The sequence below is a fragment of the Equus asinus genome, chromosome 21, assembly GCF_041296235.1.
Source record: "Equus asinus isolate D_3611 breed Donkey chromosome 21, EquAss-T2T_v2, whole genome shotgun sequence".
Taxonomy (NCBI): Eukaryota; Metazoa; Chordata; class Mammalia; order Perissodactyla; family Equidae; genus Equus; species Equus asinus.
This window is the reverse complement of record NC_091810.1, coordinates 86,014,232-86,036,782: the sequence shown is the minus strand read 5'-3', so window position 1 is coordinate 86,036,782 and position 22,551 is coordinate 86,014,232. Positions and strand designations below refer to the sequence as shown.

The following is a 22,551-nucleotide window of genomic DNA, read 5'->3' as shown; positions in this document are numbered from 1 at the left end:
ATGTAGGACTTCCACAATCTGGAGTTTACGAGAATGCTGACAGGAGCAAGGAGGGTCCATGGAGCGACACAGGAGAGTGTGCTGGGGAGAGTGTGGGACCCACAGCAGTGGATGGTTACAACTAAATTCTCATCAGTCCAAGTGACAAAAGATGTTCTCCCAAATGTGTGTATTCAATGCTACAGATTAAAGAAGGAGCTCATGACTAAGCTACTTCACTGATGGGAAAGTCAATTTGTATTAATTATCCCAGAAGGATATACACTCTGGAAATGGCCCCAGAATCATCAGCCTCAGAGGTTCAAGCTCTGAACCATCTAGCTTCCCAGTCCCTAACCTGTCCCACACCCAACAGGCCACCCACCCCCAGCCTGGCTCCATCACCCCATCCCTGAAGGTGCCAGCACACGCCAGTGATGGCCAGTGCCCAGTCTGCAATGCTGGCCTTTCCTAACCAAATCCTCCTACTCCACCAGCCCTACTCCAGTGAGCTTGCACTGGGAAGATGGGCACTTGGGACCCAGGGGATAAAGGGGAAAGAAGAATCAAGGAAAATTCCGTCCCAGCCCTGCATCCCCTACGAGGCAATGAGCTGGATTCTAGGGAGCTCCAGCCATCACTCATCCACCAACACTGTGCAGACCCTAAACCTCTGGGGACATGAATGAGGACGTCACAGACCCTGACCTTGAGGAATGCACAGTATAATGATGGGCAGGCAGGTGGGCAATGAGGACACACTCCGAGAAGTGCCATGGTGGAGGTCCATATGGGAGCTGTGTCTGTATGGGGGACAGGGGAAGAAAGAACACCTCCCCAGGGGGTGCCCAAGCATGGATTCCCCAAAGAGGCACCAGCAGTGTAAGGGGAGCTGCCAGGCTGCCAGGCAGGACAAAAGCACAGTGGCAGATGGGGCAGGATGCGCAGAGGCACAAGAAGGCCCGTGAGGCAGACGGGGCTGAAGCGTGAGGAGAAAGTGTAGAGAGAAGATGCGCTCACTCGCTCGCTCAGGCTGTGCTGGTTGCTGGGCTCCATGCACACGAGTTCACATAGCCCAGGAACAGGCAGGTCTTTTGAGATAAGCCAAGGAAAGTGGACTTCATCCTGAAAGTGACAGAGTGACACAGAGGAATTCTGAGCAGGGGGTGAGTGACAGGTGTGTGTTGGAGGATCCACCAAGGGCTGCGGAGAACCAGATTGAAGAGGGATCAGTGCACAAGCCGGTGGGCTGTAGAACCCAAATTACCACGCAATCTCCGAGCAGCAAGGCCCCTGCCTCCCCACCCCTCACCCCTGTCCTGAGCTGGCTGAAGTAGAAAGACAAGAATCAGGGCTATAGTGCCTGTCACAGGAGCAAGGACAAGAGACGAGAACATCCCAGGACACCAAAAAACACACTCAGAACCACAGATGGAGAAGGACCAGTGTTCGACAGACTCCTGAGTCATGTGTGAAGTGCCGGGAGCTGCACAGGGGAAGCCCTGCCCTGCCTTTAACAGACACAGTCGAGCTGGAGAAGCAGCCGAGTCTTCGTGGTTAACTGAGGGGAGACCTGGGCTGCATGCCTGTACCCAGGCGATGCTTCTTTGAATAGATGTGAGCACCATCAGCCTGCACATCTGAGGCTCTTGTACCACAGTGGATGACAATGCCCTCTCATGCCTCTTGGGGTACCTGCTTAGGTGCTCAGGAGGGTTGGCTGGGGATTGGCAGGGCTCAAGCTCTCCAGAAATCAAGGCTTCCTCAATTCTGGAGAGAGAGGATATCAAAGTGCACATCTTTACCCAGAGCCACAAAAGCTACCCACACCAAGCACCAGGTCCTTTCATGCCAGGACCCAAGGCTGAAAAGAGACTCAAGATCCACCAGAGCTAGCAGTCAGCATGGGCAAGAGCCCAGTTTCCTGAGGGTCTGTAGCCAGCCGCTGCCGGCTTTTAGATGACAGAAGGTATGTCTCACAGACCCATGCCTGGAGGGTTCGCACAATTTGGGCACAGGAGCTGATATCACTCTAAGATGGTTTGAGCACCATGACAGAGACCCATCTGCCTCTCACGTCCCCCAGGCCTTCCAGACAGGCTGCCATGCTGGTGAACATGCCACCAGTGTGCGACTGCTCAATCCTATGGTTGAGCAGTGCCCTCTTTCTAAATGCAAACATCATCAAATGAGATCATGCACCACGTCCCATCACCTTACAGGAAACTCTCTGATAAGATGATCTGAGTAGAGCTTTAGGGCACCAGTACCTTCGAGACTCAGGGCAGAGGCAGTGACAGCTCCCAGTTTCCAAATGGGAGCCCATCTGGTTGGAAGTGTGAGCCAGGTGACCAGTTTTGAAGCTGTGGCTGCACAGCAAGCTCTCCGTCTTTAGTAAGATAGGGTGGTTCTGGTCCAATAGAAGGAGCAAAGCTTTCTAAAGATGCTTTTACTCACATTTCCCATTGGTCTGAGAAAATAAATTGTTTAAGACTAGGATGATGATGATTCTCATCGTTATTGGTAGTATTTTAAGTAGTGGCTTCCAGGGAGCAGCCAAACCCTACCTCCAAAAGCTGTCCTTGGTGCCACCAAGGTCTTAAAGAGAGAGATTGGGGGGTGGGGGTAGGGGACAGGAAGAGATATCACAGCACCAGGAAACACTGGGATGAGAAGGTGCTGAAGGTTGATGCAACAATTCTGCCAGCCCTTCCCATCTGCCCCGTGGGCTCTGGGACAAAGCCCACTGGTAGGACACATCTGAAAGCAAAACTCCAGGAAAACTACAGCTGCAAAGATACTTGGCTGGTTTCTGACTTGAATTCCTCTACGTAGGAGGGCTGGAATTTAACTACTGGAAGATTAGGAAGAAGGGGAGGCAGAGGGGTGTTCAAAGAGGAAAAAGATGCAGGTGCGACAAAACATGCTTATTCATGAATCTAATTAAAAGAAGAACAAATCACTAAAAAGTCTTAAATATAATTTTAAAATTAATAATCAAGCAAGATGCAACCAGCTTGATATTTCTGATGATGGTGCAACAGAGCCGAAATAATTGATTTTCCTTTGGGAAAAAAATACCAAAAAGAAAGCTAAGAAGCTAAAATCCAGGTCTTAAATGTGAAATTTGAAGGAAGGGAGAAAAGAAAATTCTTAAAATACCATGAACTGCAAACTCAGTGTTTCCTCTCATCCCCAGCATTTCCTGAGTGATGGCTTGTCTTTTAGTTCTTGGCTCTAAGTCCTGATTCTTAAGCCCTCCCAGACATGGTCTGGAGGGGAGAAGCTGGGGCATATTCGCAGCAAAGAGAAGTGTGCCCAAAAGTGCCGGCAGAGCACAATGAACCGAGATTCTAGGGCTGTGTGGGCTTAAACTGTCTTTGCATGCTACCTCGGAGAAGCAGACTAAGTGGTTTTCTAACTCCAGAGGCAGAGAAAATAATCCCCCACACTTCAACATTGTTCTCCTACTTTCCATTTCACGTCTAATCATTAGTGATTCATTCCTTCAGGTTGACCTGACCCATGGTAAGTCTGTAACTACCAGCTACAGGGCAGGCTGTTATCTGAAACGCACTGCATTTCAAAGGGTTTGTGGACTATAGCGAAAATCTGCCCCTAGGAGAGCGATTGTGAGTTGAGATCTTGAAGGAGCAGAGTTGGAAAAATAAACATTCAGAACCTCAAACCACCAAACACACACTTGCAATCAAGCTAAGCAAATGCTTACAGAGTCTCCTCCTCTGATTGTTCATGAGCTTTTATAATGCAAGACCCCATCCCCATCCTGTCTCATGTGCACATCTCCAGGAGGACGGGGGCAATGAAAGTCCTGCAAATAGGCGTGGACCCCACAGGAGATGGGGCTTGATTGGTGCAAGCTACAGCACAAGACCCAGATCCTCACTCAGGAAACTTTCCTTGAGAACACTTTTAGCAAGATGGAGAGCAAACCCTTCCTCTCTCAGGTCCTCACTCTCCAACTCAGAAGATAAAGGGACAGCAGTCTCTGACCCCAGCTCAGGCAGGCCTGAGGAGAGACCCCAGATGAAGAGGTTAAGCCCCATTCCCATCTCCCTGTCGCTCCTTGTTTCTTCTCCCGTTAGCATCCCAAGGTCTTGTTCACCAGCCCATCCTCAGTGTTCACACGCCCAAGGGAAGAAGCTTAAAGGGGGAGCAGCAGCCAGCCCAGGGGAAGATGACCCTGTGCATGCCCGAGTTGGGCACTAAGGTCTAGCCACTCACACCCGCTTGGAGACGCCCTGTCCACAGCCAAACGCAGAGCTGCTGGGGTACACTTTAATAATAAAGCGGAAGTTTCCTTAGAGCATTTGGCCTGAGTATCAGGCAGAAGCATCTCTGGCTTCAGGTAGGGAGCGATGTGCTAAGTGTTTCCTGGCAGAACGAGAGAGACAGCCTGAAGGTACCTGCGTTCTCAAGCTACAGAAGTCCAGGATAAACTGTCTCGCTGCAGAGGAAGCCATAAATATTGCACCCTAAGGCCAGGACTTCAATATCTTTGAAGGGTTTCATTTCTCCTCCCTTCCAGCTTTGATATATGTACTTACTTAACAAGGGTCTGGGGAGGGTTAATTGAATTAATATATTTAAAGTGCTTTGAGTTTGAAGAGAATACGCAATATAAATGGAAGTGTCACTAAAAAGGTTAATCTAATTTACATCTAACACTTTCAGTTCATGGTGTTAATGAACTATATCCTTTTAGAGAGTGATTAATTTATAGAAATGTGATTATTTTCCCTAATGCTATATATGGGTCAGCTTCCCCTATTACTATACCTAACTTTATAGGAGAATTCAGCATTTTACAAATTAAAATAATAAATCAAATACCCCTGTAATGGTTATATTTCATTAATTACAAGGAGACATGCATTAGATTAACATTTATCTGTTTTAATTAATTTGCTGCAATGCAGTTATCCATGCAAATTGGAAAACGACACATCAACTTGACATGATATTAACAGTTTTGACTGATTCCTCCCTGAAAATTTATGGGTCTGCCACTGCTGCATTCCTTGCGTAACCATGGTGACCACCAGCTGTGTGACATATGCAGGCTGTACATCAAAGAACTAAGAAGGGAGTTAACGCTAAATTCAAACTTCTCCTGAAAATACACTTAACTAAACTGCTATAAAGACAGACAGATGTAGGGTTTTGTTTGGGAGGGGGGTTGAGTCCCAAAGTCTCAAAACAAATTTCTTAAATCTGATCCCCTTATTTTCTTAGGCACTTTATCCTTTCAAAGGGTGTTCAGAGCCCTTCATGTGGATACTCAGAACTTTCTTGGGGAGAGGAGGGAGGGGCCGTGGTGTCCTTTCTGCACACGGAAAAGCAGATCCCCGAGGGCTGAGCGATCCGCCCCAACCCACACTGGTCACTGGATCCAGGTCACCTGACATGGAGACCAGGCCCTTCCTTCATGCTCCACAGCGATTTTCCTGTCAGACTTCTTTGAAGACTGCAGATTTAACTATATAATGCACCAGACGTCATGGAAATGCAAAGCGGCAGAAGTCACAAAAACGATGCGGGTTTTTTTTTTTTTAATCAGCAAAATTTAAGTCAAATTGCAGCCAATTAAGCACTTTTAGAAGCTGTGAGAGTGGCATTGACAGCTTTCCCAGTGAAAGTGCAATGGCATCTGCCGGACCTGACCCCCTCACACATGTTGGCGTGGTCCACGTTCCCCTGAGTCGCCTGCAGACTGAGTTTCCAGCCTTTACAGAGCAAACACTGTCGCTGATCTGGAAGGACAGTTAGGGAACCAGAGGGAAGAGGTCTGAGGAGGGGTTCCCACCAGTGACTGAAGCCGGAGGGGCACTGACCGGGAGAAGTATGTGGACAGAGTCCTGGGGACGTGCAGCGGCGTGGGTGCCATCACCTGCACACAGCCACTCCCTCAACACTCAGCATTCACTCCGGACCTTGGACAGCGCTGGGCGCTGGGCACACACAGGTGACCAGGCGCTTCCTATTCGAGGGGCTCATGGTCTGCCTGGGGAGACAGGAGGGTGACAGCACTTGGATGGGGAAAGTAGAGGTGGTGAAATGTGGAGGAACAAGGAACCCACCCGGGAGCAGCCTTGCAACCCATGCAAAGAAACAACGCGTCCCCCCGGGGGAGCTGTTAGCCGTGGAGGGGGTGCTTGTCAACCTCAGCTGGGCAGAAGAAACAGTGGAGGGCTTAAAACGAAACCTCAGGTGCTAGCCTAGAGCAACTTCACCAGAATCTCTGGGGCTGGGTTCCAGGCATCAGTGTTATTTTAAAACTCTCTCAAGTGGGTCCACTGTGCATCCAGGGCTGAGAATCACTGACACAATGGATAAGAGGGCAGACTCTGAAACTAGACTTCGTGGACTCAAACCCCAGCTCTACTGGCTTGAGTGAACTGGGTAAGTAGCGCGACCTGCCTGGCCTCAGTTTCCTCACCTATAAAATAGGGATAATAAGAGCACACACTGGATTGAGTGGCTGGAGGGCTGAATGAGTATTAATACAGTCACGTGTCGCTTAATGACGGGAATACGTTCTGATAAATGTGTCGTTAGGCCATTGCATCGTTGTGTGAACATCATGCAGTGTACTTACACAAACCTAGATGGTACAGCCTACTGCACATCTGGGCTATATGGTACTAATCTTATGGGACCCCTGTCACATACGTGGTCTGTCACTGACTGAAGCATCATGATTCAGTGCACAGCTGTGCCTATAAAGTACTCAAAACGGTGCCTGACACATAGTAAGCTCTTGAGAGATGGAAATTGCTGGAAAGTTCATGGAGAGGAGAGGAGGCCAGATGAGAAGTGAGGGGAAAAACCATCGATGGGCCTCTTTGTGGGGCTGGAGAGTTTGGATCTCTCTTGAGAAGATATAAGAGGCCAACGGGGGTGAGGCTTCCTGTTCTAAGAAGGCACTAGGCCCCTCTGCATCCTCGCTCCCAAGGAGGCCTGGGTTGCAAGAGTGCAGGCAGAAGTTCTCTGTAGACGCTTCCTGTCCTGGCCTTTACTTTATGAATGTCTGAGCTCCTTGAAGGAGTTCTGGAAGGGATGGGAGAGGTAGAAGGTGGGAGAGGAGCTGGTTTCCTCCAGGATGGGAACTGGTGGCCGGCTCCCTCTCCTAGCCCCGCAGCACCCCCAGGGCAGTTCCAAGGAAATGTGATATGAGAACTGGACTCCAGGTGCTGGAGCCCAGGGGTGGCAAGGATTCCGCCGCCTGTGGAAGTAGAGAGCTGGGGACGTCAAGAAGCCATGCTGTTCAGACAATGGGCATCACAACTGGTAACCTGTAAGGGATGGAAATCTGAAGTCATTCCAAGAGTGTGAACTGTTCTCAAAACCCTGGGACCCTAACAGACCCTGGCATGGATGGCGAAGGACGGAATTTTTTGTAGGCCTGGTGGGACGAGAGTTCATCTACCCATCCTGGCAGCAGTGTGATAGATGATGTGAGGAGAGAATCAAAATTAAAACCTAGTGCTTTCATTCTCAAGAGATGCTGAATAACGCAGTAGTAATGGACATGGAGGGGAGCAGGAAGGTTCTGGATCTTCATGGGTAGAATCGACTGGACATGATGAAGGATAGGGTGTGATGGAGGAGGAGAGATAAGCCTGCTGGACGACTCCTGGGGCTCTGGCTTGGGTGAGCGCACAGATGTTGTACCTTTCACCCAAAGAGAAGCCACAGAGTAAGCACCAGATTCCTGGAGGGAAGATGAGAGGCTGGGTTGGCACACATGGGGCTGGCGTTACCCAGGGAATCCTAGAGGGGACAGACGTTGAGCAAGTCTCTGAGCGGGGCTCAAGATGAGCTAGGAGAAAAACTGGTCAGGGCCAGAGATGGCCCTGGGAGTAATGACATGAGCAGAGGGCACTGAACTAGGGACAAGAGGAGAAGGCATCAGAGATGAGTGCCTGTTCCAAGGACTAGAAACCACTAAGAAGCAGAAGTGGGCTTCAGGTGACATCGTCCAAGGTATCACCTGGCTCCCTGGTGCTGGATTACAACCATCTGCCAGCAGGTGACCCCTCTGTCTGATTCCTGGCTCTGCTGCTGCAAGCCCTGTGGGGTTCATGTACCAATCTGTAAAGTTGGTATTTGAGAAAAAGGCAGCTGACATATATAAAGCACTGCCAGGACATCAGAAGAAAAGGCAGTCTTTCGAGCAGTCAGGGACCTGCTACACCGTCTCTCCCACCCTTCCACAGTCACCTTTCAGCATCCCTTCCTCACCGCCCCAGTGTCCAGCCCTGTGGTACCCTTTATTAATCCTGCCACTTAAAAAAAGGAGTCAGAAGGGGGCCATGTTAACCCAAGTGAACAACCAGCTGGGGAGGTCTTTCTGGTGCAAGAGTCCTCTTCAAGCACATCTCAGACCATGCAATGCAGACAGCTGTCTTCTCCCCTTGAGACCAGGCATAACGGGAGGTGAGCAATGCTTCAAGCTGCCTGGACAAGAAGAGAGGGGTCAGGGTCGCTCCTGATGGAGAAGTCAATCAGAGAGTGAGGCTTCTAGAGAAACCAACTCTTTCAGCAATTTTGTAGTGAAACCAAATGTTCTCGGACAGTGAGGAGATGCCTTCCAGGGTAGCAGGGCCTCTCAGATCTCATTCAGAGCCTTCCTCGAGCAGACCTCACATCACTCTGGGAGGCAAGCCCGTGTGAGGTGGGCAATCCATGTCTACCAAACTGTTCTGCATTCAAATCTCAGTTCCACCATCTCTGAGCCGTGAGACCTTGGGCAAGTTACTTCACTTCTCTGGGCCTCAGTTGCCTCCTCTGTAAAGGTGGAATGTAATTCCACTTGCTTTATAGGGTTGGGGTTAAGCGCAAACCAACTGACACATGCGAAGTGCTTAAAATAGTGCCTGGGACATAATATGCATTCAGTAAACATTCAGTCTTTTATTAGCTTTGTAACCTGTATACAGAAATCTATTTGTCCAGGCCTGAGGTCCCTCCTCACTCCTGCCTGCAGACCAATCATGGGCTTTCTTAGCACCTTGCATCCACCTGTCCTGCCCGCCTCCCATCTGCTTACCCCATGCCTACTCACCCATCAAGACCCCCTCATTGTCTCCATAAATCTTTCCTGACTTCGCCTATCCTTGCCAATTTCTTCCTTTCCTACTAGACTTTTTCAGGCTCTGCTATACACAGTCTATCCTTTTCCCATAAGCTATCAAGTTCTCCAATAGTTCGTGTCATGTGTGATGTTTGCACCAGATGGAGTGTGAGCTCTTTGATATCTGGAACTTGCTTTATATTTCGTTCCCCTCACAGAGAGTAGCAGGAGATTGAGAAGTAGCTACTGGCTAATGAGGCTCACGCACAGGGCCCAGCGCATGTTTGGGTTGGCCTAAAGCTCACCCCAGGTGTCCTCCTCTGACCAGGGCCCCCTCCTGCCTTCTACCTCTTGCCCCACTAAAGCTCACAGCATGATTGTTACGGAGGAATGTCTGTGTTGCCCCTGAAATTCATATGTTGAAACCCTACCCCCAAAGTGATGGTATTGGGAGGTAGGGCCTTTGGGAGGACCTCTCCTTACAACCCGAATCATACCACATTAGGACCAGATGAGGCCATGAGGGTGGAGCTCCATGAATGGGATTAGTGCCCTTATAAGAGTCACGGGACAGCCTGCTTCCTCTCTCTGCATCCACATGTGGAGACACAATGAGAACTCGGCAGTCTACAACCCAGAAGAGAGCTCTCACCAAAACCCCATCCTGCTGGTGCCCTGATCCCCAACTTCCAGCCTTCAGAACTGTAGAAATCAACTTCCGTTGTTTCTAAACCAGCCAGTCTACAGCACTTTTATTATAGCAGCCCCAGCTGATTAACAGGGTGACCTCTGTCCTGTTCTGTGCCTGTGTCCTCAGCTCAGAACTCCTCCCCCAGTTCAGTCCTCCCATGGTCCATCCTCCAACCTACCATTCCCGTGGAAGCATTTCCACAGGAAGCAAAGGGCTAGGTAACAAATAATAAAATGAGAATCTGTTTCAAACTGTCATTTCGTCATCACAGCTTCAGTTACCCCCTTCCACACAAACATGCATCGTCACAGAGGTCGTCACTGTCTTCAACAAAGAAAGGACGCTGCTGAGCTTCCTGGACAGCAGGGCTGGGCGGAAAGCGCCACCTGGGCAGGGGCCTCTCCTTACAGCCCAAATCACATCCCAGAAGCTCCTCCTCCAGAAACGAGAACCCCTCACCTCCAGTGCCGGCACTGGGAGACACGTTTATTTATTTATATAGCACACCTTGCCAAGTCCTTATTCTGAGCTGGGATGAATGAGACAGGGGCCCTGGACTCCAAGTCTTTCACAGACTAGTGAACGAGGCAGACGTTTTCACAATTCAAGCCAAATGTGCATGTGTGTCTGTGCACGTGTGAACATGTATTTATATTTATATATGATACTTCCACACACATGCACATCCAGAGACAGAGACAGAGAGCACCGAGTTTGAGCTGAGAGAAGATGTGAACAAAGCTACTGATTGCCAAGGGGTCAGAAAGAGGGGATTTCACCAAATCTCAGACGCTAGAACCAGTGATGAAGTGATCAGTAATTACAGTCACTGCGTATTAAGCGCCATTTACGTGCCGTGAAGTGGGCTTTCTAAGCACTGTCCTGACAACCACCTTGCAAGGTAGATGCTCGTATCCCCACGGTATAGATAAGCAAACTGAGGCTCAAAGGGATTAACTAATTTGCCCAAGACTATCCAGCTAGGAAGGTAAGGACCAGGACTGGAACCCAGGTTTCTCTGGCTACCAAGACCAAATTTTACTTCATATCAGAGAGAGAAAATGTCTATGTCAAGACACGACAGAATCACAATTGCAAACAAGTGGATTCCCAATGCCAGTCACTACCGACTGCTCTGCTCACACCCCGAGGCCAGGCAGCGGGGGCCCCTGGAGATGCGGGCAGAGCCAGAATGAGATTCCAGCCCTTGGAGCTCACAGGGCAGCGCTGGAGCCAGACAAGGAGCACAGCATGCCAGAGAGAGAGCCACAGTCTTCTGGGGGTGACCAGCCTGGGAACCAGTCTAGGAAGCTTCCCAGCGGAGGCCATGCCCAAGCCTGGCCATGTCTTGAATAACAACAGGAATTAGGCTGAGGAAGACCTTCTGGCCTGAGGACAGTCCAGAAGGTCCAGGACAGGAACGAGCACATCCTGGTCCAGGAACCAAAGGTGACTCAGGATGACGGCAGGTCAGAGTGCCCCCTCTGACGCACTGCTGAGGGCTTTTCGTGGCGTTTCATTTGGGGAAATAACTGTCACACTCCAAGGAGACACGTGCTACCTGGCCAGAGATGATCTAGGACAATTCACCATAAACATTCCATACCAGCTTCACCCCGCAGGAAGTTGTGCACTGTGCAATCTAGAGTACGCAAGGATGCTTTTTGAATCTGCAGGAGGGAGGATGATGCTACTAGCAAGAACACTAGTTTCCCCAGATGAAAAAGCAAGGCCCACTTCCCTCACTTCACCGGCAGGCCCCTTTTAAACAACAGTCCTGGACTCTCCCACGGCTGTGAGCAGGACCACAAGGGCTCCAGGGGACTCAGAGACACCAAGAGCTCAGCTTCCTTGTCGCCGCTAGATCTGCTTTTAAAACCAAAGGGGAAAATATCTGATGATCAGTCAGGAGCCACTGGGCATGAGGACCCTTCTTATGCATATCCTAGTGCCACACCCTCTAACTAGTTGTCTTGGCAAGTCATTTACCCTCTCTCAGGCTTGGTTTCTTCATCTGTGAAATGGGCTAACACCAGCCCTGCAGAAGTTGTAAAAATTAGAGACGGCCCAGGGAAGGGATTAGCACAGCGCCTGTTACCCACTAGGGAGGGGCTCCCACACTGTGCTCCTGACAGTGATACTGTTACTGTTACAACTCGGCTCTGTCTTCTCCCCTCCCTATCACCAAATGCTGTTTTTGCAGGCTCTCTTCCTATCCCCACCTCCCTTGACTGCCCCCATCACATAGTACCACACTTTGGACAAATTCTGTCTGCTGTCATTCTCTTAAAATTTCCACATAAAAATCTCCTCTCTCCAACTAGAGCAAAGCTCGCAAAGAAGGCTAAAGGTGAGATGGGAGAGGGGGTGGTCATCTGATGTCTGCTAAGGCTTCTCCAGAGCACTGGGCAGCCTCTGGGCACACAGGTGGGCACTACCATAACTGAGGGTCTATATGCAAGTATTCTCCTGAACGACCTGTGCCTGGATGCAGACTTGAAGCGGGACCGTTACCAGGTCCTTGAGCCCTGAGACCACTGCTACATCACCAAGTTTAGCACGAACCTTAAGATGTTTGTCTAGATCGCTTTGTCTTCTTTTCCCTGGATAAGACACGTCTTTCTCTGCCCCCAGAGACTTCCTGGGTTCATAATACCTTCCCAGCTTTGTGCATAAAACCTGTGCATGGGATGTGGTCTTTTCAAGGAAGCTAAGAAGTGTTTGTCTTTTTTGAGTAGCCAAGATATAGGAGAGTAAAGAGAAGGGATTATAATAACTGCCTGGCCACTGTTTTACGTCTGAAATTGGAAATATGTTTGCACTGAAAGTACAGTGATTCTGTGAAAACCACAAACAGTGGTCAGGAATTAGTTGCTCGACTCCCCACAGCAAGAAGCAAGGAGCACAAAGGCAGAACACGCTGTGAACCACGGAGGCGACATCTCACAGGAGCCGGAAGCTGGGAGGGCGCGCTTCCAGACGGTGTCCAGAGGGTGCGCTCAACTCCGCCGCTCAGTGGGACACCACACTCCCAATTTTCTTCTACACATGAATACAGAACTAGACGGAAGAAGAAAGCTATTTTTCGTTCAATCTTCTTCACATGCCTTCCTGACTTTTCTCTCTTTCAGTGACAGGAATAACAATGATATGAACCTTAGAAATGGCAAAGTCAGTGGCAGGGTGCAGCCCCTGTGAAGCACACCTTTATCTTAATGTTCTTCAGAGACTGTGTGAGATTTGGAAACGTAACATGCAAGTGCACTGTAATAAGGAAAGTCAGTCCTGTAAATACCAACTAAAGTGTCATTATAAATGTCTCTGTTTTGATCAAACATTACCCATTTGTCTTTTAAAAAAAAAAATGCAGCTAACGGCGCTCTTTGCAGCCCCCCAGTGGTTGCAAGGGGAAAGAAGGAAGAACAGGGCATTCAGACAGTACCTCAGCCTGCGCAGGGCCAATCAACTTTTTTACACGGGAAAGACAAATGGCTTATTTTCACCACGAAATGACTATGTTCTAAGTGGGGACGATGAAAAGTGTTGGTTAAAATGCACATAAGTATTCACATTATAAAACATGAATCACTGAGAGGCTGGATTTTTCTTCTTTTTAATCTTTCTCTCTTCTGCCTGCAAAGCTCTCCATGTGGACCTGAGAACTCGGCAGTGCAGTGTGCAAGGACGCCAGCTCCCCTGCCCAGCGGAGGCGCTCCCCAACCCTCGCTGGCTGCGAGCTCCCCGTTGTAGACATCTGCTTATGAATATACCATTTGCTCTGCTACAAAGTGATGAGAATTCTTCAAAAACATGCCATTTCCCTGTTTAACAAGGTGTCTATATGGGGGAAGGAGGCCAAAGGTTTGGAAGTTCATTGTTTTTCATTCTTGTTTTCACCAAAACAACAGTCTCTCAGAATGATCCCTTCACATCAGGATTCCTTCACCACACTACGTTTGAAACATTTTCGTAATGTTTTTCTTTGTCTTCCAAGAAAAGAAACTGCCTCTCAAGGATACACCAGAGGGGGAAATTGCTGAAAAGAAACAGGATGTCTGCTTATACAATAATTTCAGTCACATCACCAAAAAATTAGAAGATTACGGGATGATCAGAAACTCTCGTATTCTGAAATTGATCACTCTCAAGTTGCGGGAGAGACATTCCGAGGCCCAGAGGAGGGGAACTATGTGCCTCTCATCCTCCAGCCTCCAAGAGCAGTTAGATCTGGTCTACATCCCCTCCCTGAGCCACTGGTAAGCTCGAGTTCAAAGCCAGCTCGCCTCTAACACGGAGTCTCTTCACCTACAGGCGCAAACCCCTGGGTCCTCAGAAGATGGTCAGGCGAGATTCCAGCGACCACGCTCCCCTCTCCGGGTTACCTGGCAGACTTGGCCTCAGCCCTCAACCCAAGCGCACGCCCTCCTCGTCAACAGCACAGAGAATCAACAAGTTCTGTCTAAGCTGGGCGCTCCAGCCCCCATCTACCACTGCCTCCCCTGCGCCCCCAGCCCCGCCCCCAGCCCAGTGATACACCTCCCTCGCCTCTGCCCGCACCTAGGGTCCTACGAGCACGTGACCTTCTGTCTCAGAGGCGCACTCCTGGCGCCCCCACCCCAGCGCTCCCCACCGCGCTCCAGGCAGCAGAGTCCGCGGCTCGCCAGCCTCCAGTCTCCTGACAGCGCCAGGCGTGCGCCGGGATCCGGCTTCCTTCGGGGCGGAAGGAGTGGGGAGGTCACGACCTCCAACCTAACAAGGTGGGCGGGGGAGGGGCACCAGGTTGGGCGCCTGTGCCCGCGGGAGCCGGAGCCGAGTCGGCGAGGTAGGGGGGAGCGCTTCTTCCGGACTCGGCGGCCCACCCAGCGGGCGCGCGTTCCCAGGGGAGCCAGAGCCGCCCTGGGGGAACCTGAGGCGAGCCAGGGGGGGCCTTCCCTGGAGCCTACAAGTTCCCACCCCATCCGCGAGCTGGGAGACAAGCTCTGCTCCCTGCTTTGAAGGCACCGCCGCTTATCCCTCCCTCAGGGCAGAGGCACACAACTGCCACTCCTCTCCTCCCCGCTCTCCTCCTCCCCTCTCCTCTCCTCCCCGCGCCAGCGCCCTGCTAGAGCTGTTCCCGGCCGGAGCCCGCGACTCACCCACTACGCCCCCTCCCCAGCACAGACAGCCCCCAAAGTTGTCCAGACTCCCCAGACCTCGCTCCTCCTCGGTCCCCGGACCCCGCCCAGAGATTGGGCCGGCGTCTGCTGGTGGAACCTCTCAGGTCCAGGGCGCAGGGCGCTCACTTCGGGCATCCTGGGCGCACAGAGGCCGGGGAAGCTGCGGCAAGGAAGGGCGTGCAGATCTAGCGTGAGCCCCGGTCCCCGCCGCTCGCACCCTCACGCCCGCCCTGTCTTCCTCCTCGGAGAGGAAGAAACTTCGCCAGCACCCACCTTTAGCCGCGAGGAGGCGGCGCCGCCGGCTGCCCCCGCCGCCGCCGCTGCCGCTGCCGCTCCCCACGCCCAGCGCCAGCAGGAGCGGCACCCAGCACAGCCTCCCAGGCAGCATCCTCGCCGCCGCCGCCGACCAGCTGCCGCTGCCGCCTGCTGCCCGCGCCGGCTTCGCCTCCGGTGCCCGCCGGGCCGCGCCGCCTCGCCCTGCCCGCTCGGTGCGCGTCGGCGCCGCCGCGCTCGGCCTCGGTGCCCACCCGCCGCCGCGCCGCTCGCCCGCCGGCAGCAGCCGCGCTCACTGGCGCGGACCCCGAGCTGCTCCGGCGCTCACCCCGGGACGGCCCGTGACGTCACGGAGGGAGGGAGGCGGCTCCTGCATATTCATGAGGCGCGGACACCGGCCCCGGCTTCCGCGCTCCCGGCTCCGCGGCCCCGACCCTCAACTTTCCTCCGCCCTCCTCTCGCTCCCGGGCGCTCCTGCTCCAGCAGGACTCGGCTCCCGGAGGACCCTGGGGGGCGGCCGCGGGGAGCCCTCCGGCCCCGCGCCCCCGCTCCGGCTCTCCAAATAACTGCCACAGGGGATGGCGGGCTCCCTCGGAAAGTGGTCTCCCAGGACCTGAGCGTCGTCTACTGGGGCGCAGGGGACCCCGCCCTGCCACGCCCTTGGAGCTGACGTCCCTGAGCAGGCCGGGCGGGCGCTGCTGCAGGTCCTGCCCTTGGCCGGGTCTCTGGACGCTCTGTGCCGCCTGGTCTGGGGAGGGCGCCAGGCACACGCCGGAGCTGAAAAGCGCGAGCGCAGCTCGGAGCTGTCGCGCAGGGTAAATCACCGCGGACCCGGGGGGAGAAGGGCCGGACTCCGCACCATCTTTGAGAGGCAGGGGCAGGCACGGCTCTCAGAGGCCTATGGACGGGATGAGAAAAGGCCAACGTGGGGTGCTGGGCCTACCGAGGCTGCAGTGGGGGCCACAGGTAAACTTCCCTGCAGTATGGTGCCTAGGCAAGAAGTTACCACTTTTATGTTGTCATTCCACGTATCTTAAGACCAGGCCACCTGATTGACTGTCATGCCTTGGGACACCTCATGCCACTGAGTCACTGTCAGTTCCCTGAGTGCCGGGGCCATGCACGTCTCAACGATCCCCCCCAACCCCTAGGCCTGCAAAGTTCATAAAGGTACTCAAAAAACGTTAACTAATGGCCCAGAATAAATCCTTGACCATATTTGCATATATGCGGTGCCAATATCACACACAGTTCAGCGTTCATAAGGAATAGGTAAGGAAGTAAGATAGAGAAATATACAAAGATATTTATTTATTCAATGATTAAATGCATTTACTGAGCACCGAGGCAGGATTTATCACCCGCCACTGGGCACTGGATTAGACAGAGGTCCAAAGACCAAGGAGAGTGGCTGGTGCTCCTCACCAAAGCCTTTGTTCCTGTCTGAGAAGGGAGAGGCAGTAAAAGGCAATTACAATGCTTTGTGTTATGGTCCTGCGCATTCTTTATGCTGCCAGATATGAGCCTATACAAATCAATTAACAAAATGTATATATTGCAACAGTGTCTAAACAGCATCCTATAATTAATAACTGTAGTTTAGGGTACTCAACAAAGCCATAAAATCCATTAACAACCCTCATGCTGCTCAGCCTCTCTGCGCCGCCCTGGCAGCTCACCCAGAGCTGCTGCGGTGGTGAAGGCAAGTCTGTAGCATTACCAGGCACGAGAGCGGCTGGGGGCAGCCGTGAACCGCGGTGGCTGCAGGGAGGCTCTGAGCAGGCGGGCACTGCACGGGCAGGTCCCCTTTAACCCACTCGACCAGCACCTGTGCCGTTATTCTCACTTCACACATGAGCCAAAGGAGGCTCAGGGAAGGTAGGTAACCTCCTTGCCCAAGGTCAAAGAGCTAATCAATGCCCCAGGCCAACTCCAGGAGCTTGCCTTTTTCAGACTTGGTGTGAGGATCCAGAAAGGATGGCGGGGAGAAGGGGAAGCTGACCCAGGCAAAATCGGGGAAACCAGCAAATAGAGGAGAAATGTAAATTTGTCTCATTTTCTTCTGATGATACTCCATCAAATTACATATCTGCCTCCTCTTCATTTTCTCTAACAAGTAGACTTACCTGCGCTGTCCCTTCATGTCATTCTACTGGGTTTCAGGAAGACCAATTGGTTAGTCTTAAAATTTTTTCATGAAATTTCAAATGCAGACCAAATAATGAGAAAGAAGGGAAACTAGAGCAGATTGGGAAGCGTCCCCACTCCATATAGTAGATGGCCAAGAAAAGACACAGCAGAGAAAGACACCAGGGGGCAGACCAGCCATCAAGAGACACAGCAATGCTAGCCTCTATCTCCTCTAGAAATGGGGGTATTAAGGATGCCTATTGTGGAAGATCAAGTGCACTCATGGCCCCCATATGTTCATGCCTCTCTGAATCCGTCCCCTTTGGCTGTGCTCTCCAATTCCAACTCAGAGCTTGGCCACATGACTTGCTTTGGCCAGTGGGACAATAACGTGCATGTTTCCTCATCCTCTCTTGGACTCCTGCCACCACCATGAGAAAAAGCCCAGGGTAACCCACAGGAGGGTGAGAGACCACATGGAGTAGAGCTGAGCTGTCCAGCCAGCCAAGGCCATCCTAGGCTGGTCAGCACCAGTTGACCCACCAGCTGACCACAGACACATGAGCAAGCCCAGCCAAGATTAGCCAAGCCTGGCCCACATCAGAGCTGCCCAGCTGACTCATGAGAAATAATAAATGGTTGTCACATTAAGCCACTATGTTTTGGGGTGGTTGATTAAGGAGCATTACACCTACTTCATAAGGTCGTTACAAGAAGTAAATAAGAAAATGGATGTCAACCCCTCAGTATGTTGCCTAGCACATAGCCAATGTCCAACAAATGTAAAAACATCTCCCTCTTATCCCTCCTTCCCAAGTCTCCGAAATGCAAGTCATAACCCTGGTTTATTTCATTTGGGAAAATGCGCCAACGACCTGGCTTAGAGAGGCTGAAGGTAAGTAAGTTCAGCCTTGGAAATTCTCAGACCACAGGAGCCTCAAATCCATGTCATCCGTGTGGAGCACTGCCCGCCCTCTGCTTCCGCTGGGCCATTGCAGACACAAAAATTGGGCAAAGCAACCCAACAATTAATGCGTCCCCATTCACTCGGTGCCAGGCTTTGCAAGGGGGATTTGACATTCCATACTTCATTTAATCCTTGCAACAACAGATGTTATTTCCCCTGTTTTATTATAACCAGATTACTGGCTCAGAAAGTTTGAGTAACTTATCTACATTCACGTAGTTGTGCAGAATATGAATTCATGTCTGCCTGATTCCAAATCCCATCTTTCTCCCACACATCACGGTTTTGAGAGAGGCATATGGGATAAGTAAGCAACAAAAAAGTTTCAAATCAAAAAAGGAAGCTTTGGGGATTTGATTTTTTTTCATCTTTATCCACCATCACCTCTAAATAATGACCATTTAAAGAACCACTTGTCACCAAAATAGTGATACAAACCTCTGAATTTGTTGAGGCTGCACTCTTTATTCTTGACTCACTATTGGGCATATTCCTTTAAAGACCTTGCTCAAAAACTGGTGAGCAGAGGGGCTGGCCCCGTGGCCGAGTGGTTAAGTTCGCGCGCTCCGCTGCAGGCGGCCCAGTGGTTCGAATCCTGGGCGCGGACATGGCACTGCTCATCAGACCACGCTGAGGCAGCGTCCCACATGCCACAACTAGAGGAACCCACAGCGAAGAATATACAACTATGTACCAGGGGCTTTGGGGAGAAAAAGGAAAAATAAATAAATAAATAAATAAAAGCTGGTGAGCAGGATGCTGGAAGGCCTTGGGTACCTTTAGCTGCAAGCCCAGGGCCCCACCTGGCGAGGCAGTAATGCATCTCAGACAATTTATTTGGGTCAATAGTTTCTAATAAATGAATAGCTCTCCTGTTCCAGAAGACAGACTCTAACAGGAGCAGGCCTGACGTAAACACAGCCATTCCCTCTCATTTGCACCAGGGTCATTAATGCTTTGCCCAATTAAGCACCAAAACACAGCCCCTGAATAATTTAAACTGGATAAGTGAAGAAAATAAATAAATTATACCAGCTTATGGAAACTTATTTTTAAAACGAAAATTAAACTGAGGCTTTCTACATGACCCAAATTTAATTCAACTAAAAGTACTTAACTTTAAAAGAAAGGTTGAAAACCTGCTCCTTGAAGAACTGGAGTCATTTATCTCTCCCCGCCCCCATCTTGGCAGGCAAAGCTGGGTCTTCATGACCCACAAGCGCCTGGACAGGTTACAGAATTTTCCACATCTCTCAGATGTTTTGGTGCTAGTGCCGATGCTGCTGCTGCCAAAGGAGCTTTTTAAAGTTTAGGCATTTCTCTTCAGGAAAAACCAAGACAAGCTTGTTCACGACCAAATCCAGTTCGTGTTCAACACTGTTTAGACATGAGCGTTTGAAGCTTGGCAAGGCAGAGTATGCTGACTAAAAACAAAGACGTCATTGATGAGAGCAAGGAATCATTCCAGAACACTCTCCTATACTTTTTTCTTGGACCTTTATACCCTGTGGTGGCTTTAAAAAAAAAAAGAAAAAAAGCGCCATAGAATTCAGTGACACTTCTCCCATCGAGGAGCGAGATCTACCTCTTCTCTCCTTAACTCTGAACAGGGTTGTGACTACTCCTATCAACAGAATTCAGCAGAGTGATGCACGGTGACTTCCCAGACAGGATCGTGAAGGCGACACATCTTCTGCTTGGTTCATCAGGATGCTCACCTGTGGAGCCTGGAGCCTCCGCATGAAGTTCAACTACCCCGAGGCAGCCATGTTGTGAGGGTCCCAGGCCATGTGGGAAGGACGCACGTAGGTGCACTGACCGCCCCAGCTGAGTCCAACATTTGAGTCACCCCAGAACCTCCAGAGAATTCCATATCCTAACTGCTGGGTCACTTTCAGCTGTTTGGATCGCCCAAGCTGAGGCCTCAGACATATCAACCGAGTCAAGCCATTCCCACCATGCCCCACCCGAATTCCTGACCCACAGAATCCATGTGGGTAATAAAATGGTTTATGCCACTAAGTTTTGGGGTGGTTTATAATGCATGGAGCGTAACTGAAACATACTTATTTTCATTTGTTCCCTACAACAAAGAATGGAAAACAGAAGTATGTTGAGGTAAGACATGTAAATAGTCCCATTTTGTGGCTCAAATATTTAGACTTGTAGAGGTCAAGAAGAGGAACCAGTTCAGCTTAGTGGAAAAATAATGACTTCTAGATCAGACAAACCTGGGTTCCAAACCCAACTCTACCATTTTCTAACTAGATATGACTCAAGAAAGTTACTTACTCTGTTTGAACCTTAGATTCCTCAACTAATGCAACAAGGTTGTTTTTAGGGTTAAAAGAACTGTAAAGAGCTGAGCCCTTTCTCTGCCAAGTGGTAGAGATGCAGTGAATAGAGCCATCAGTACTGATGTGGAAACTCACCCAGGGCCACACAGGTTGTCGGCGGCCATTTACCTGATCCTTAATCCAAGATTTGGTCTTTTCTCTGTAGGCAAAATGTAGACAGATATGGACACACATGGAACCACACCAACACCTTTGCCAGCACTGCCACAGGAAGCACCAGCCCACGTGCCCTGCCAGAGCAGTTCAGATGTGCTGTGAGTACCCCAATCTATCTGCTCTGTCGTTTCGGGGCTTTGTTCCACTAAGGGGTATGAGAAGGAACCTACCACTTGTTGAGCACCTGTTGTGAGCCAGACATGATACACATTACCTCATTTAGTCCTCCAACAACACTAGAGGGTGATTTACTATTCCCTTTGGACACCTGGGGAAAGTAAGGCTCACAGAGATTAAGTTACACTGCGTATTAGTCAGAGTTCTCCAGAGAAACAGAACCAATAGGATACATACATCCTAGAGAGAGAGCACGTGTAGAAATAGATACAGATATACATATTTATCTATCTCTGTGTCTATATCTAGACGGAGAGAGAGAGAAATGATACATATGGAGAGAGAGAGAGAGAACGAAATTTGTTGTAAGGAATTGTCTCATGCATTTTTGGAAGCTGACAAGTCCCAAGATTGGGTCCTGGATGCCCAGGAGAGCCAGTTGGGTAATTCTAGTCCAAGTTCAAAGGCCCAAGAACCAGGAGAACCAATGATACAGTTTCAGTCCAAAGGCTGGCAGCCTTGAGACCTAGGAAGAGCTGATATTTCAGTTCAAGTCCAAAGACAGGAAAAGACAATGTCCCATTTTGAAGGCAGTCAGGAGGAATTCTCTCTTACTCTGGGAGGCTCAGCCTTTTTGTTCTGTTCAGGCCTTCAACTGATTGGATGAGGCCCACCCACATTGGGGAGGGCAATCTGCTTCACTCAGTCTACTGATGCAAATGTTAATCTCACCCAGAAACACCCTCACAGGAGAACCCAGAATAATGTTTGATCAAATGCCTGGGCACCCTATGGCCCAGTCAAGTTGACTCATAAAATCAACCATCACACACTGCTATAAATGAAGGAGCTGGGATTTGAGCTGAAGTCTGTCCACCTTGGAAGTCATGTTTTTCCAGTCTAGGGAGACAATGTGTCCAGCCTCCATCACAGTTGTAGGTGCCTGGTTTGGACAGAGACCAGGTGGGCTGCCCTGAGTCACCCTGACTATAAGCCAGTCTTGGCCTTTCAGCGTGCTTTCACAATTCCCCAGCACCCAGGCCTGTCTCTTTGCTGTCTAAACCACCAATGGCACGTCTTCCCTGGGGATGTTCCTTCCTCCTTTCTTTCCTTTCTGTCTCTAAGAGCCTAACTTGAGTCTTATGCCCCAAGCTGTCCCCTGTCCCTATTGTCTCTTGCCTGGCCTTCATATGCAACCAGCTGCCAACCATCTCTGCCCAGCTCTCTGCCACTGCTCAGATACTCTCCAAGGCTCCTCATAACCTAGTAGAAGGTCAAAGTTCCTTAACCAGGAGTAAAGACCCTCACCAGCAGGGCCGCCACTTCCACTGACACTTCCACTGATTTCCTGTGACTCCCTTACACATAAACTATGCTCCAGGCTGCTGTCTTCACTGTCTGTCAAAAGCCACCATGCCAATCCCACTTCTACACCTTTGTTCACACTACATCTTCATCTGTTAGGGGTTGAATTGCATGCCCCCAAATTCGTATGTTGAAGTCCTAACACCCAGCACCTCAGAATGGGACTGTATTTGGAGACAGGGTCTTTAAGAGGCAAGTGAGTTAAAATGAGGCCATTAGGGAGGACTCTAACCCAATATGACTGGTGTCCTTATAAGAAAAGG

At 50.5% G+C, this 22,551-nt stretch overlaps 1 protein-coding gene across 2 annotated transcripts in view; it reads right to left on the bottom strand.

Annotated features, from left to right (window-relative positions):
* The window catches only part of CLSTN2 (calsyntenin 2), a 563,982-nt gene extending 548,171 nt beyond the window's left edge, over positions 1 to 15,811 (bottom strand). Inside the window, exon 1 of one of the 2 annotated variants that reach the window (XM_044754268.2) lies at positions 15,197 to 15,811. In XM_044754268.2, coding sequence (XP_044610203.1) covers positions 15,197 to 15,311 — 115 coding nt within the window. In that variant the 5' untranslated portion in view covers positions 15,312 to 15,811. The remainder of the gene's footprint in view (positions 1 to 15,196) is intronic. The other variant, XM_014852007.3, reaches the window with a different exon arrangement.
* Between the last annotated feature and the right edge of the window lie 6,740 nt (positions 15,812 to 22,551).